Source organism: Pan paniscus, chromosome 3 (genome assembly GCF_029289425.2).
Source record: "Pan paniscus chromosome 3, NHGRI_mPanPan1-v2.0_pri, whole genome shotgun sequence".
Classification (NCBI taxonomy): Eukaryota; Metazoa; Chordata; class Mammalia; order Primates; family Hominidae; genus Pan; species Pan paniscus.
Window position 1 is genome coordinate 1,523,943 of NC_073252.2, and position 16,959 is coordinate 1,540,901.

Genomic DNA, 16,959 nt, shown 5'->3' on the forward strand with positions numbered 1-16,959 from the left:
AGGATGTGGGGGGTGTGGGAAGGATGTAGGGGGCGTGGGAAGGACGTGGGGGGTGGCGTGGGAAGGATGCGGGGGGTGTAGGAAGGACATGGGCGGTGTGGGAAGGACGTGGAGGGGTGGCGTGGGAAGGACATGGGGTGGTGTGGGAAGGACGTGGAGGGGTGGCATGGGAAGGACATGGGGTGGTGTGGGAAGGACGTGGAGGGGTGGCATGGGAAGGACGTGGGGGGTGGCGTGGGAAGGACGTGGGGTGGTGTGGGAAGGACGTGGAGGGGTGGCATGGGAAGGACGTGGGGGGTGGTGTGGGAAGGACGTGGGGGGTGGCGTGGGAAGGACGTGGGGGGGCAGTGTGGGAAGGACGTGGGGGACGGTGTGGGAAGGACGTGGGGGGTGGCGTGGGAAGGACGTGGGGGGTGGCGTGGGAAGGACGTGGGGGGGCAGCGTGGGAAGGACGTGGGGGACGGTGTGGGAAGGATGTGGGGGGTGTGGGAAGGACGTGCGGGTGGCGTGGGAAGGACGTGGGGGGTGGCGTGGGAAGGACGTGGGGGGGCAGCGTGGGAAGGACGTGGGGGACGGTGTGGGAAGGACGTGGGGGGTGGCGTGGGAAGGACGTGGGGGGTGTGGGAAGGACGTGCGGGTGGCGTGGGAAGGACGTGGGGGGTGGCGTGGGAAGGACGTGGGGGGGCAGCGTGGGAAGGACGTGGGGGGTGGCGTGGGAAGGACGTGGGGGGTGGCGTGGGAAGGACGTGGGGGGGCAGCGTGGGAAGGACGTGGGGGGGCAGCGTGGGAAGGACGTGGGGGGTGTGGGAAGGACGTGCGGGTGGCGTGGGAAGGACGTGGGGGACGGTGTGGGAATAACACGGGGGTGGCGTGGGCCCTGCTCCCTGTCCCTCTTCTTTGGACGAGGCTGCCAGTATGTGGAACCCAGGGGGGTGCCCTGTGGCCCAGCAGCTGTTCCCACCTTCCCTGCAGCCACAAGCTTTGAAGTGGCCTTGCCAGAGGCCCCACCGGACGTCTCTGGGGAGCTGCAGCCAGACTTTGGGCACAGCGGGCAGTGCCTATGGGGAGAGAGACACCCTCCGGCCGGCCTCCCTCCACCCCCAGCCCCACGACGGCAAATGGGCTCCTCCAAGGGTCTTCAGGGAGGTGTCCGGGCCTCTTCTGCCAAGGCCGTGTCATTGGGAGGTGGCCCAGTCAGGGTAGCAGGAAAAAGGGCCAACGGGGCTCAACCGGCAGGTCCCGATAGAGGGACCACTTCAGAGGCGGTTCAAGGAGCCGAGCCCCAGGGTGGGAGGCCTGGGACCAGCCCCGGGGGGACAGCGACGGCCCCAGGCCTGGAGGACCGGATGGAGCAGCCGGCGGGCCCTGCAGGGGGAGTGGGAAGAAACGGGGAAGCCGGGCCGCGGTAGCGCAGGCCGCAGGCAGGGCTATGTGGGACAGGGTGGCTTGCACAGCTTAGCTTCTTCCTGGCCCGGGTGGGCTCCGTCCTCTTCTCTGGGCCAGCTGCGCCGGAGGCCCTGGGAAGAGTCCCCCTGCTCTGGCCCGCGGGACCTGCTCCCCAGCCTGGAAAGTCTGAGCTGGCCCCGCTGCCGGGACACCCTCCCCAGCCTCGCTGGTGGCCTAGTTTCTGCCGGGCGCGGGGGGAATGTGGGTCAGCGTTTCCAAGTCTGGCCCGGGGCCAGAGGCAGTGGAAGGAAAAACACTCAGCGGGGGCTGCCTGGCAGAGGCCTCACCCCACAGCCGGAGGCTCCAACCCCGCAGCCGGCGGCTCCAACCCCGCAGCCGGCGGCTCCAACCCCGCAGCCGGAGGCTCCAACCCCACAGCCGGCGGTTCCAACCCCACAGCCGGCGTCTCCAACGCCATAGCTGGCGGCCTCACTTCGCAGCCGGCGGCTCCAAACTCACAGCCCGCGGCTCCAACGCCACAGCCGGCGGCTCAGGGCTCAGGACCACAGGGAGGGCGCCCCAGGCAGCACCTCCTGCTGGGCTCTGCCCCCACCGCCGTCCTCTGGAGATGGCCCGAGGCTGGTGCCCATGACTCAATGTCCCATTCCCGCATCTCCTGCGGTCCCAGGGCGGGTCCCGCTGGTGTGTGGCCGGCCTCGCAGGAACCACTTCACTCTCCCCCATCCACTACTCCCACAGGCAACAGGACCGGCCCCCTGGCCCCTCGGTGGGCACATCAGCTTGGTGGCCCTGGAGGCCCCCTGCGCCTCAGAGGTCCCTCAGAGGCCGGCCAGCTTCCAGCACCCTCCCTAAGTCCTCAGCCCCTTGGAGGCTGCCATGGCACCTGAACCCCCCCCCCGCCCCCCACCCCCCACCTCTCCAGGCACAGCTTGAGGTTGGGCGGATGGGGGCTGCATCCCGGGCACCACATGTGGGTAGGCACTGCCGCAGCCCCTCGAGTAGCCCTCAGCAAGCAGGGCTGGAGGGTGGGCTCTGTGCAAAACCGCCATCACAGCCCCAGGGCCATCAGCAGGCAGAGGCGCAAAGCCTGGTCATGGCCAGCAGCCCTGGGATGCCCCTGCCCCAGACCTCCAACCCCCGGAGACCCCCAGCCCCAGGATGCCCACACCTCAGCCTCCCAAGTCGTTGGGACTACTACAGGTGTGCACTACCACACCCAGCTGATTTATTTTTATTTTTGTAGAGCGGTCTCACTGTGTTGCGCAGGCTGGTTTCGAACTCCTGGCTTCGAGCCATCCTCCTGCTCAGCCTCCCATGCTGCTGGGATTGCAGGCGTGAGCCCCAGGCCTGGCCATGCGCCTTGTTGAGTTGGTGACTTCGCCTTTGCTGTGGGGATCTGGGTTGGCGTCTTGTGGCTTACATGAGAATAGAAGATCATGGGGTAGTTCCTGGCATCCTCCCCTCAAGGAGGCTCACACAGGCCAGGACCGCCCCCTCTGGCTGCCCCATCGCTGCCCCCCGACAGGCCCTCTGCCTCTCCCCTGTGAACCACGAAGCACATCGACGGGGTGCTTAGTGCCCTGCCTCAGTCAGGGCTCATGGGGGAGGCCCTTCTTTAACGTCTCTTACTGGGCACACCCAGAGGCCACGTGTTCCAGGGTCAGAGAGACCAGGAGAAATCCCAGCTTCTTCAATCACGGCTGTGCATCTTCAAGAAGGTGACTGTGCCTCTCTGAGCCTCAGCCTCCTCTGTCTGACAGCATAGGGGTCTGCAAGTCTCTAGAGGTCATGTGAGCTCCATGGGAACTTCTCATCTATACCGTGGAAGCAGCTGCGGGAAGTGCACGTGAGCTCTGTGGCCTCATGCCGACCAAGACCCTGGGGGTCACACCAGGCATAGCTGAGAAGCAGAGCAGAGGCCACTGCGGTGACCAGGGTTACTCCCAAGACTCAGAGCAGAGGCCACTGCAGTGACCAGGGTTGCTGCCTGCCTGCCACACACCCCACTTGGGCCTCTGGCTGTCTCCTCTCCTGCAGAAACCCCATGGGCAGGTGTGCAGCCAGCATGGAGGGAAGACGTGTGTGCCAGCAGAGAGAGCACGAGGCCTGGAGTTCTCATCTGTGCCACCAGAAGCAGGGGACAGTGAAACATCATCCATGACCACTAGGGAGACGGCTCCATCCCAGGCATCACAAACCAGCCCAGAAGTGTCACCGGTAAGCGCGACAGCAGACACTAGAAGGTATGTCATCCATACTCATTATCCAGAGAAGGTACTGGAAGGAAGCCAGTCACTGCCCCTGAGTCAGACCAGAGGACACCCCCTGACATGAAGGTGAGGCCAAGGGGAGAGGAAAGAGGGCTGAGTAGGGCCTGTGATGTCAGCATGTCTGGTTGGGCATGTGGCAGGGACGATGACTGAGATAGAAGACATAAACCTCCATGGTCCAAACATGGGAGCTAAACTCGGAAAGCCAACGGGACGGGGACGTGATGAGGGGACTTGAGGGTCACAGGAGCTCCCTCCGTGTCTCTCTCTCCATAATTAGGTCTAGTGGCAACAGAAAAATGCAGACAGATCAATATGGATGGTCATGCTCACGTTCCTCATGGGAAACAGTGCTTCCGAACATTCCTCACGGGAAACAGAGCTTCCAAACGTTCCGACTTCCGATAAGTCCATGTCTGTTGTGTATTGGCTGCAAAGAAAACCTCAAGGAACTAAAAAGTAGAATAATTAAAATGATCCTATTATCCAAAAAATTGTAAAATAAATAACGGAAAGTGCCACCTCTTCCCCCAGAAACTTAGAAACCAAAACACTCCCAGGTAGCCCTTGGGTAAAACAGGATATTAAATCTGAACGTGCGCTCTCTGAAAAGCCGAGAAGCCATAAATATCGATCCATAAATATCGAGGACTCAGCTAATGCAGCGCCCAGAGCCCCCAGCACAGCTCTTATTTTTTAGAGGAAAAAATAAATGAGAGGGACTTTGTGCCACCCTAAGAAACTAGAATGAGAACAATAAAGTGCATTTTAAAAAGTAGGGAGAATTATGAAGATAAAACCAGAAATTAATGAAGTAGAAAACAAATAAGTAAAAAGGAGAAATGATTGTTTTTCTGAAAGAAATAAAATCCCCTTGCCCAGCCCAAAAGCTGCATCAAGAAATGACTGCCTAGGCTGGGCGTGGTGGCTCACGCCTGTAATGCTTACACTTTGGGAGGCTGAGGTGTGCGGATCACTTGAGGCCTGGAGTTTGAGACCATCCTGGCCAATATGGTGAAACCCTGTCTTTGCAAAAATACACAAATTAGCCGGGCATGGTGGTGTGCGCCCGTAGTCCCAGCTACTTGGGAGGCTAAGACAGAACAATTGCTTGAATCCGGGAGGCGGAGGCTGCAGTGAACTGAGATCGTGCCACTGCACTCCAGCCTGGGTGATAAAGTGAGACTCTGTTTCAAAAACAAACAAACAAACAAAAAAACTAAAGCAAATAAATGACTACCTCTATTTAGAATTTTTGTACATTGAAATAAAAAAACCCACACATGATTAGGAAGAAAGAGACCCCAGTATGGAAGAGGCTGGAGGAATGATGAGACAGCCCGCTCGGCCGGGGCAGCTGCTTTGAAACCTGCAGCAGCCATGTTGTCGTGGGTGTAAAGTCCAGAATGACTCTGGACGAGCGGCACCACGCAGAGATGAGCACGAGGTGCTGGAGAGGGCGAGAGCTGAGCCAGGAAAGGAGGCACCAGGAGCAGATGTCCACAGCTGACGATGACCTCACCTTCCATGGAAGGAAAGTCATCCCAGGGTTACTTTAACCTTCCCAAGACATGAAAGGATGGAAAACTCTGTAATTCATCTCATGAAACCAGGATAACCTAATTCAAAAACCTGATGTGGAACAAAAAGAGAAAACCATAGACAAATATCATTTTTTGAAGATGCAAAAACTCTAAGTAAGAGAACAGCAAATAGGACTCAACACAGCATCAGCGGATTCTACACAAGAGAACAGCAAACAGGACCCAACGCAGCGTCGGCAGATTCTACACCAGAGAACAGCAAATAGGAACCAACGCAGCGTCGGCGGATTCTACACAAGAGAACAGCAAATAGGACCCAACGCAGCGTCGGCAGCATCGTGTTATGGCCAAGCAGATGAAGGCCAGGCTTACGAGGGCAGCCCAGTCATCAGAGACGTCATTTCATTAGCCAATTAGCACAGAAAATTCAGAGAACCCCACCGACAGGTACTGAAAAGAAAACTGACCAAATTCAGCAATCGTTATGAATAAAAGCACTATTTCTAGTAAAATAGAAAAAAGTGCAAAAGTCTCTGTCCACAATAGTGGCCAAGATTGTTCTACGTGGAAAACACAAATGTCACAAATCCAGAGTCGACTCGTGGGGCCTGCTGTTGTCATAATTGTCCAGCATTTTCTCGGAGGTTCTGGCAAACTTAATAAAAAAACCAAATAAATGGCACAAATATCAGAAAAATAAGACAATTTATTTTGTTGATGACATGATTGTAAACCTAGTTATGCCTCTGCTCCCTCATTTAAAAATTAAAAATCAGGCCAGGTGCGGTGGCTCACGCCTGTAATCCCAGCACTTTGGGAGGCCAAGGTGGGCGGATCACCTGAGATCAGGAGTTCGAGACCAGCCTGACCAACATAGTGAAATCCTGTCTCTACTGAAAACACAAAATTAGCCGGGCGTGGTGGTGCATGCCTGTAATCCCAGCTACTCAGGGGTCTGAGGCACGAGAATCGCTTGAACCCATGGGTGGAGGTTGCAGCGAGCCGAAATCACACCACTGCACTCCAGCCTAGGCCAGAAGAGTGAAACTCCATCTCAAAAAATATTAAAATTAAAATTAAAAATCAGTAAAAAAATTTAATACAAGATAAATATACAAAAATTAGTAACTTCCCACTCCTCTAGCAATCATCACCTGGAAATTTAAAAAAAAAGGGAGTCAAAATATTCCCTTTGCCATGGCAACTGAGCAGTTGGGGTGAAGGTTAGGATGCTGTATGGAGCAGCTCCGGCCATGGGGAGCTCGACAGAGGCGTCATTTCTCTCCCACATGGTGGCTGAGAATAGCTGGGTGTGCTGCTCTATTGCCACACATGGGGTCCCCCCATCACGCCTCTTTTCTAGCCTTCCAGGCATCTTTCCTGGCTGCGGGGTTCTACTGGGTGCAGAAATGCCCACGTCCCCCTGGCAGGAGGGGCCGGGGCCGGGGCAGGAGAGGAGAGGCCATGTTTTCCAAGACCGGAGCTGGCAGGAACAGTGTCTCCAGGTGACAAAAGCCTCTGACAATTTGGCGAGAAAGGTGGGGGTGGGCATGAGAGGATGCAGGGCCCCCACCACTCAAGCAAGGAGAGCGGGGGGCAGAGCCACAGAGAAGACCCAGTCTGGAGCCGCTCCCCCCAGCCTGAAGCCCAGCCTCCAGGTTCCATGAAATCACCTCCAGTTATTCCAGGAGAAACGGCGCACGGCCTAGGAAAGAAAGAACAGGCAGCTTGGACCCAGGCTCCAATCCCGGCTGCTAGTTACCAGACAGGCAGCCACATCGCGTCTGTGTGCCTCAGTTTCTACACCTGCGGCTAGGTTGATGGTTGTGCCCGCCCGGTGGGGCTGCTGTGAGTTAAGGGGTGAGAAACGCTTCCCTGTCCACTGTCTCTGACGCGTTCTTCCTGGGTCACCCCTCACTCAACACCCCCAGAGACCAGGCAGGCTCCACGGACAGTTGAGAAGGTGTCCAGCCTGCAGAACGGAGTCCAGGACCCAGAGAAGCTTCAGGGGTGAGCAGGGTGGGTCGGGGCTGGGGAGTAAATGACAGAGGGAGCAAGTGGAGGGAGGAAGGGGCTTCAGGACAGGAGGTGCAGGCTAAGCGAGGATGGCTGAGCCACCCTGGTGTCAGAGCAGGGGAGGCTCAGCGGGGGCGGGGGGGGGGGGCTCAGCCTCTGCGCTTCTGCCTCCAGGATGTTATGGATCTGGCAGGGAACGTGTAAACCATGAGCTCACCCCACGGGAATGTGGTTTCCTCTGGCTGCCCCCACAACAGCTGTTCCCCATCAGCACCGGCCCCATCTCCCTAGCAGGAAGCTGGGCAGCCACTGCAGGCCAGGTGTGGACGCCCCTCACAAGTCTCCCATCTGCGTGGACATCGCTGGACGTGGTAAGGGGGAGGGGAGCAGCGAGGAGAGGGTGGGTGCAGCCCCCCACCCCTCTGGTCCCTGCCTTTGCTGTGAGCATGTGGAGAAAGCCCAGCTCCTGGAGGTGGGGCCAAGCCTGCAGTGTCCTCAATGCCACCAACCAGGCCTGACCCTGACCACTGACTGAGCACCACGTGGTGCCTCTGCCCTGGATGTGGGCACCCCCGTGCCCTCCTGGCTCTGTTGCAGCAGACCTGTACGCCAGGGCCTTCTAGACGGTTCTGGCCCCTCCCGTGTGGACTGTTCCCACCATACCTGGTCTGGGCTGAGGCTTCCTGGCCCTTCCCCCTCCCACCCTGATGAGGTTGGCCTGGGGCGCCCATGGATGCACCCTGCCCACATGGCCCTCTGCGGTCACCCACAGCCAGCGGGACCCAGATTCCCTGCAGGCCAAATGCAGGTGCCCCAGTTCCTCCAGCCCCTCCCCCCGCAGTATGTGGGCAGTGACAAAGAGGGGGTGGGTCTGGCCCTGTGCCATGCTGGGGCCCCATGCCTGCCCTACCTGCCCTGAGTGTCCCGGCCGTGAGTCCCCAGCCCACTGGCTTCAGGCACTGCCAAGCCCCTTGCTCGCTTCCCTGAAGAGGGTGTGGGTTTCTCCAGGCCAGGCCTGTGGTCAGCAACGCAGGCAGGTGTTTGTGACCAGGGCATCTGTGCTATCAGGAACAGCCCCCAAACCACGCAGGGAGGGAGGAGGCCTTGAGAGAGAAGGTGCCGTTACATGCATGTGACCACAGAGAAGGCTGCCTTCACCCCATCTGCACCCCGGGAGTGCGTGCCACACTGAGGTCCGCGCGCAGTTTCTGGTTTTCTGATGCTGACTTTTTTTTTTTTTTTGGAGACAGAGTCTTGCTCTGTCACCCAGGCTATAGTGCAGTGGCGTGATCTCGGCTCACTGCAAGCTCCGCCTCCTGGGTTCACGCCATCCTCCTGCCTCAGCCTCCTGAGTAGCTGGGATTACAGGCGCCGGCCGCCACGCCCGGCTAATTTTTTTGTATTTTTAGTAGAGACGGGGTTTCACTGTGTTAGTCAGGATGGTCTCGATCTCCTGACCTCGTGATCCACCCACCTCGGCCTCTCAAAGTGCTGGGATTACAGGCGTGAGCCACCTCGCCCAGCCGGTGCTGCCTTCTTGAGCCGTGGCCTCCGCAGTGCTTCACCTGGCTCCCGCAAAACAGCTTCATGGAGATGAAATTCACATGCACACAAGTCACTCTTTACAGTGTACAATTCAGTGGTTTTTAGCATATTCACGAAGTTGTGCAACCATCCCCACTCATCTCACTCCGGAACACGTTTATCATCCGCAGAAGACGTCCTGTGCCTGTTAGCAACCGCTCCCCGCCACGGGTTGAGTGCGGCCACAACAGAATGTCAGACAGCAGTTTATCAACAGAGACTTCCTGCCTCCCCGTCTGGAGGCCAAGGTTGGGTTCTCCTCTTCCACGATGGCCCTTGCACGTCGCATCCTCACCGGCTGGAGGGTGGGCCTGCCCCACAAGCCCTTTTCATGGTGGCTTTAGTCACAAGGGCTCTGCCTCGTGAGTGGATCAAACACCTCCCATCAGGCCCCACCTCCCGGCACTGCACGGGGTCTAAGTTTCAGCCTGAGCTTTAGAGGACGCAAACGTTCCAACCACGGCACTGCACGCGGGGCCCAGTACTCACCGCTCTCACATACAAAATCGTATGAGTCAGCATTCTCTAGAGGGACAGGAGTCATAGGATACATGAACAGGGGATGATCTTGGACTCCCTGCCCACCTTCCAGACACACGGGGGCAGGGCTGGGCCCCCACGGCTTCTCTGGGCTCAGCCCACTCAGCGCTCATGGGTCGGAGTCTCCTGCCTGCCGCTCTCCCAGGCTGTGCTTGCTCGCTGGTGGCCCTGCAGTCCTGGGGTCTCGGAGGCAGCCCCCACCTCAGCTCCGGTGGGCATTGCCTCGGTGGGGACTCCGAGGCAGCTCCAATCCCATGATGAGCCTCTGCCTGGGCCCCAAGGCTGTCAGCAACATGCTTTGAAATCTGGGTGGAGGCCACCATCGCCTGCAGTGTCAGTGCCGCGTGGATGCCGCCAAGGCCCCCCGCATGTGCCTTTGGGAGCAACGGTTGGAGCTGCGCCTGCACCTGCCTGAGCCATGGCTGGGGCGGCCAAGGAGGGCTGGGCCAGGATCGGGGGAGACCCAGGCAGGCAGTGAGCTCTGCGGTCCCAAAGGTGCCCCAGGGTCCCATCCCTTGCCATGATTCTGTCCTCAGGGCCCTTATAAAAGGCCTAGAAGGAACTAGCTTGGCTGTTTTTCCTCCGAATTCTGCCATGTGAGGGGGGATACGCCATTGGAGCTGCCCTCAGCAGACCCCAGCCTGCCGGCACCTGGATCTTGGACTCCCCAGCTTGAGAACTACAGGAAATAAATTTCTGTTGCTTATAAATTACTCAGTCTGAGGTGTTTTGTTACAGCAGCGGGGATGGACTAAGACCCTTCCCATTTTCCCCCAGCTGTGCCCTCGCCCCCAGCCCCGGGCAGCTGGGAGTCTACTCTGTGTCACCGTGGACCTGCGCATTCCAGACATTTGACATAAATGGTCTCATGTGATATGTGGCCATCTGCGTCTGACCTCCTTCACTTGGCAAATGTTTGCGAGGTTCATCCACTTTGGAGCATGGGCCAGAGCTTCATTCCTTTTTACGGGTGAAGAATAGTGTGGGGCCAGGCCACAATGTGCCCATCTGTCCCTCAGCCGATGGACATGTAGGCTGTGCCCACCTTTGGGCTATTGTGAATAATGCTACCAGGAACATTTGTGGATACGCTTTTGTGTGGATAAGCTTTTGTTTCTGATTCTCGGGGACGTGTACCCAGGAGTGGTATTGCTGGGTCACATGGAATTCGGCTTCACACTTTGAAGAACAGAACAGCCGCATGTGAGGTTCCCACGTCTCCGCCCTGACACCTGTGATGCTTTCGGTTCCAGCCATCCCAGTGGGTGTGAGGTGTGGTCTCGTGTGGTTTTTATTTGCATTTTCCTGGTGGCTAATGGTGTTAAGCAGCTTGTCATGAGCTTGTTGGCTGGTCGCATATATTATTTGGAAAAAACATCTATTCAAATTCTTTTGCCTTTTTTTTTTTTGAGTTAGAGTCTCTCTCTGTCACCCAGGCTGGAGTGCAGTGGCGTGATCTCAGCTCACTGCAACCTCTGCCTCCCAGGTTCAAGCAATTCTCTTGCCTCTGCCTCCTGAGTAGCTGGGAATACCGGCGTGCACCACCACGTGGTGGCTAATTGTTGTATTTTTAGTAGAGATGTGGTTTCACCACGTTGGCCAGGCTGGTCTCAAACTCCTGACCTCAAATGGTCCCCCCAGCTTGGCCTCCCAAAGTGCTGGGATTACAGGCGTGAGCCACTGCGCCCGGCCTCTCCCAGTTTGCCCAATTTTTAACTGGGTTGTTTATACTGCTGAGCTGTGAGAGTTCTTTAGCACACTGGTTTTTCATTACCTTACCCTGGAGCCGATACACATCCTTTCTGCTCAGTCATTAGCCAGAAATGCAGAGAAATGCTACTGTGTGACCCCATGACCTCTGCCTGATATGCAGGGGTCCCCAGAATATTAGACGGGCACGGACTGTCTGCAGGATACAGACCCGGGAGGGTGGCTTTGCACTGCTGATCTGAACACAGCCCCTCACTGATTCAAAACGTCCCTTTGGCGTGTCTGTAATGCCTGTGTGTTCACCGTTCGCGTTGTTACTGTGAGCGACCCACGCGCCAGCTCCACACGGGGCTCCCTAGGTGCAGCCTCCGGTGTGTGTTAAAACCTGGTGGCCACGGTTCCCTTGTTCATCTTTTGTTCCAGAATTTCCTTAGTTTTCTTACTTATTTTTCCACGTTAACTTCACAATCAATCTACCTGATTCCAGGGTTCTCTGGTGTTTTAATTGGCCCCGCTGTGGCAGCCGGCCAGCACGGGGGATGGCACCTCGTGACGCCCAGGACAGACCGGGCTTGTTGCTGGTCTGTGGTCCTCAGTCAGGCCTCAGACCCTCTATAACAGGTATAGATCTGCCCGCCGTTTGCTCCTAGAAATTTACAATTTTTGTTGCTGTTGGGAATGGTGCCTTTTCTTTCTTCATTGTCTCTCCTAACTGGAAGTGCTTGAATTTGAAAGATGCTGATTCCTGACTCTGAATTTTGTGCACAGCCACCCTCCGAAACTCACCTCTGCCTTCGAATCAATTTTCCGAGTCTATGAGGAGTCGCAGCAGGCTGTGCTCGGGTGCAGAGCCTCTCTCCAGCCGTGTGCATGCAGCTCTTCCCGGGGCTCTTGGCTGTGAGGCCTGGCCTGTCCCTGTGGCTAAGGCGGAAGACCCAGCTGTCCCCTCCCTGTGCCCTCGCCACGCCCTCCCCGTAACGCTGACCAGACTTTGCACAGGGCAGGGCCCTGGGGGCACGTGGACAGGAACTGGCTGTGGGTGGAGACAGCACCCGGCTGAGGTCCTGGGGAAGAGGCCATGCCCAGAGCTCCTGGACACAGGAGGTGGCGCTGGCTGAGGCCCGATGCCTGAACTGGGCACGGGGGAGGCACCTTCGAGCTGGGGCCTCCTCGGAGCAGCTGCATCCAGGGACAAACCCTGCCCCTCGGTTTCCATGTCCACATCTTTACTAGAACTGCAGCTGGCACCCGTGGAGCTGTGGGCTTTGTCCAGGGAGAGCCGTGCCCAGCACCTGGGGGACCCTGCAGAGGTGCTAAGGTTCAGGGTTAAAAACGAGGATCCTGGCCTACCGCAGTCCTGTCCCCAGAGGCCCCATCGGAGCTGCCTGGCCTTCCCTGCTGCCAGCCCAAGCATCCGAGGCTTTTGCCAGCAGTGCCTGCGGCAGCCTTGGGGAGGGTGGGGGCCCAGGGAGGGGCATCATTTGGTGTTGATCAGGGGGGATGCTGGTGTCACCACGGCCCCAGGGCCTCCAGGCCCGCCCAGGCTCCCTCACTCAGATGTCCCACCCACAAACACCTGACCAGGCCCCACCAGGGGCCCCTCTCACCCCTGAAGCTGTGCAGGCCCTCAGCCGATAAACTGGGACCCTCAGCTTGGATGGGCAGAAAGGTCCAGGAGGGGCCTCTGAGACCTCCTCACTCGGGCCTGGGGGTTGGGGCCGCAGGAAGCCATGCTCCGCCCCTGATGCCCACCCCTAGCTCCCCTGGCTGCCTCCTGGCCTCTGTCTCCCTCCAGGCCCCCAACCCTGACCAGGGAGTGGGGGATTGGGGGCAGAGCTTTTGGGAGGAGGCCACCCCCAGTATGGTGGGGGGCGGAGCTTTTGGGAGGAGGCCACGCCCAGCATTGGGTTTGCATTTCCAGGGAGGGCTTCTCCTGCCTGGTCTCCTCCCCTGGCACTGGGCTGGGGGCTGTCAGGGTGACCCTGCCCTACCCAAGGCTGACCCAGGGCCATGAACAGGAGGTTGCCCCCCTCCCTGCTCCTCATGTGTGCCCCCACGGGAGCCAGCGGGCAGCAGCCGGACCCCAGCAGCCTCTCAGGGCACCCAGGACTGGAGAGGGCCCTGCCCAGGGTCTGCAGGTGCCACTCACCCGCCCGGCCGCAGCCCCCAGCTCCCCTGGGCTGACCGTGCGCCTAGGCCGAGCTGAAGGGGCTGGCGGTTGTCAGCCCTTGGTCTGGCCCCACCACTGCTCTGCCAGGGCAGGGGGAGGCCGGCAGCCCAGGTTGTGGGGCCAGAGGGCCACGCTGTGACAGACGAGAAGAGGGAGTGACCTGGAGGGCCCAGGGCAGGGACCAACAGCAAATGCCTCCCTAGGTGGTCTCTCCAGGACAGATGTGTCCCCTGTGGGAGGGCTGGGGCGCCCAGCAAAAGCAGCAGCTCCTCAGGGAACGGGGACCCAGCGGGCTGAGTGGGGCTCTTGGAATAGAAGGAGTCTCCCCAGGCTCAGCTCTGCAGGCGGAGAGGGGAGGCAGGGCCTGAGGCTCATGGTGGGGAAGCGGCCTTGCCCTGTGAGGTCTCCCTCAGGGGGCAGAAGAGCCGGGGCCCCGCCAGCAGCAGAGAACAAACCCCAGTCTAAGGCGAACCCCAGGTGTGGGGTAGGTGTAAAAGCAGATGGCTTTGACCATGAGTGCACAGGTGAGGGGCAGACAGGTGTGAGCAGGTGTGAGCAGTTGAGGGGATAGGTGGGAGACACATGGAGGGTGGGAGGAGATAGGGACAGGAGAAGAGGCAGTGGGGGCAGGTGTGGGGCAGGTGTGGGGCAGGTGTGGGGCAATTGGAGGTGGGTAGGGGTGGATGGTGTCATTTGGGAGTGGATGGGGTTAGGTGTGAGCAGGTGCAGGGCGGGTGGGGAGCACAGGGAGGAGGCTGGAGTTGGTGTGGGCAGGTGTGGGCAGGTGCAGGGCAGTGCCAGGGAGGCACTGTCAGGTGAATGTGGGGCTGTGCAGAGGCTGACCTGGGACACCAGGGCTGCTGCTCAGAACCTGCTGTCTGGGCAGGCAGCCGGGCCCCACCAGGTGTGACTGCCCACTGCACAGAGGGGGTGGAGGCTGGAGGCCTAGACACCTGTAGGGGCTGGGAGGGATGTGGGTGAGTCTGGCTGCTCGACACCCTCCGTCCCACCAGTGTCCATAGCCCTGGCCCCGGCTGGCCCCGGCATCCCCACAGTGGGCACCCCCAGCTGGAGCCAGCTTGCATCAGGGACCTGGAGAGTGAGTGGCGAGCCCTCCACAGTGGGATCCTACAGACACTGCTACCACTGACCAACGGGGTCAGTAGCTGCTTTAAAAAAGAAAGGGCAGCAGAGAGGCCACCCGGAAGAGCCGCTGTTTCCACGCGCCGCGCTTACACATGCTCCAGGGGGTCCGGCTGCCTAACCATGTGCCGTGCTTACAGATGCACCTAACCTTATATTGTTCAAGTCTCATGTCCTGCCTATCAGGGATGTTTTCAGACCCTACATAGGAAGCCCTTGGCCGCTGTTTGAAGGTCGGGTCAGGGAGCGGCTGAGGCTGTCCAGGGGAGTGGTCAAGGGCTTGGGGAAGCAGAGGTAGACTCACCAGGTGCTGGTGCTCAGAGGGGCCGGGGAACACCCACGCCCTGGCCGGGCCACCCCGTCCCTCCTGGGCCTTGATGCCAAGGGGAGCGGGTCAGGCCGGGAGAGGCCCAGGGCCAGCCTGGGGAGCAGAGCCTGGGGAGCAGGTCCTCCTCCGGGCGCCGGGCTCAGGGCCCAGTGGCCAGATGGTTTTCTTTGCTGCAGGGAGTGCTGGCTGCGGGGGGAGGCCTGGGAGGGCTCATGCAGCTGCTCTTGGGTTTCTCTGCTGTTGTTTTTTGCTGGAAAATCAATCCTGCAAGGCCAGCTGGGCTCTGGCTGAGAGCAGCTAGGGGTGGGGGTGGTGGGTGCTTCCCGGCCCCCACGGGGCAAGTTCTGGGCCCACAGTGGGGAGAGAAGGCAGGATGGGGTGCAGGGCCAGCCTGTGGTGGGGCCCTGAAGAGCCTGGCTCCCCGCCCTGTGCCCTGCTTGGGCCACCCCAGAGGGACTGTCCCGACCCTCCCAACTTCCTGCCAAGGCCCCCGGAGCTGCCTGCAGCCTCCCCTTGCTCCCGTGCCCGGGCGGAGGTCTACAGGAGACCAGAGCCCGGGTGTTCATCAGCAGCCGCAGGAGAGTTCCCCACCAAGGCGCAGTAGCCTGAGGTGCTGGGGCTGCCCGACCCTCCCCAGCTCCACCCCTCTTGCCTCTGAGCCCTACCCAAGGCCTGGAGAATCACCGCTTCCTCTTGCTCCAGGGGTTCCAGCAGGGCCCTTGGAGGATGTGCCTGCCGCGTTCTCAGCCCTCTCTGCTGACCTTTCTTGAACGGACTCTGGCCACGGTGCCAACGCGTCAACGGTCTGTCCGTCTGCTGTCCGAGCTCAGGGGCCGTCCATGCCTCCACGGCTGGCATACAGCAGCTCTGGTTTTACCCATGAGGGGGAAGCCCAGCACCCGTGCCCTCCATCACATCGCCAGTTCACAAACACACATGCGCACATGCACACGCCGCCCGCCCACCAGGCAGACACCCACACACCTGTGCACGCACAAGCACGTCAAGCCAGCGGGCCCTGCCCCTGCCCCGGAGCCCTCAGTGTCAGAACCAGGCTGCTGTGGCTGTTTCCTCTTTAATTCGCCTGAGTTTTATGAGCCCAAATTCATAGACCTTTGTTGCTGCATATAAACTTGAGGATAAACTTGTTGAATTTGTTCAACGTAAGCAGCTGAAATTTTGCCTGGGGTGGTGATGAACGGCTCTAGCACTCGGTAAAATGTATTTAAAGCGCATGTAGTTTACAACACTAACAGCCCGCCGCCGGCAAGCACAGCCCATCTCGTCATCCGGCGGCCTCACCGTTCACCATGGTTGGCGGCCCCGGTCACTCCCACGGTCTTTACCAGCCGGGTGCCAGTGGCTGGGACCAGGTTCTGACCACTGTGCCCACTCACTGTGGAATCGCATGAGCAGGCCAGACCCTGCGTCGTAAGGACAGAGCAGGACACGTCCTGTCACAGGGCACCCGCTGTCTGCGACTTTGTTTCCGCCTCAGGTTGGGCGAGACAGTTGGCAGGCACCAGAGGCGCTCCTGTGAGGTCACCTGGCCAGTCCCAGGATTAGCTGCAGGCTTTGGCTGATTTTCTTGGGTTTTGTACACAGATGCTTGTCAGCAAATACCAGCGGCTTATCTCTTCCCTTCCAACATGCAAACCTTCTTTCATGTTCTTAAGCATTTTGGCACAACCTCCAGCCTAATACCAGCCTCTAGGGAGATAAACAGTGCTGCCGATTTCACAGGCCAGGAAACCGAGGCCGAGGGCCCCCCACCCACCTCCTGCTACCCCGCACCCCTCCTGGGGCCTTGCTGGGCGGGGTGACTCCCCGGAGGTGGCACCAAGGGGAGGTTCGTTTCAAGGCTCAGAACACTTTTCTGACAGCTTTCTGTCCCTTACATCCCAGACTCAGTTACACTTCAGCGTCCCGGCTCCCTGGCCGCCAGGCTCACACCACAGACAGCCCTTGGAGGCGTTTCATTCCTGCCCCGACCCTTCAACTTGGAAACATGGAAACAATGAGGCCAGCTGAGTGGGAGCCTCCAGGCCTGTGTCCAGAGATAGTTCCCAGTGTCTGGCTGCCTCTCAGGGCGGGGCCTGTCTCCAGCTGGAGCTGGGAAGGCGGCCCACCCTGCCAGAGGCCAGCCCCACCCTCGGCTGCCGTGGGGGCTGACCAGGGCCCAGTGATCCAGCCCAGGGCTTGCCTGTGGAGAGGCTGGAGCCAGCCGTCAGCACGGAACTCCTGGTC

General features: G+C 59.4%; 1 protein-coding gene and 1 long non-coding RNA gene across 3 annotated transcripts; both read right to left on the bottom strand.

Annotated features, from left to right (window-relative positions):
* Positions 1–2,631: 2,631 nt before the first annotated feature.
* On the bottom strand, positions 2,632–15,666 carry LOC129397553 (uncharacterized). 2 transcript variants are annotated; one of them, XR_008625043.2, is made up of 3 exons: positions 15,378–15,666; positions 8,148–11,992; positions 5,910–6,926 (listed from the first exon to the last, which is right to left on the bottom strand). It is a non-coding gene; the product is annotated as an uncharacterized LOC129397553 (long non-coding RNA). The 2 variants fall into 2 exon arrangements; XR_008625044.2 differs by lacking the exon at positions 8,148–11,992 and having other exon boundaries at positions 2,632–6,926.
* LOC100977976 (myosin IC heavy chain) lies at positions 7,525–8,969 on the bottom strand. The gene has a single exon (XM_034958153.3). The coding sequence runs from the start codon at positions 8,134–8,136 to the stop codon at positions 7,525–7,527; it is 612 nt and encodes a 203-aa protein (XP_034814044.2). The 5' UTR covers positions 8,137–8,969.
* Positions 15,667–16,959: the final 1,293 nt, after the last annotated feature.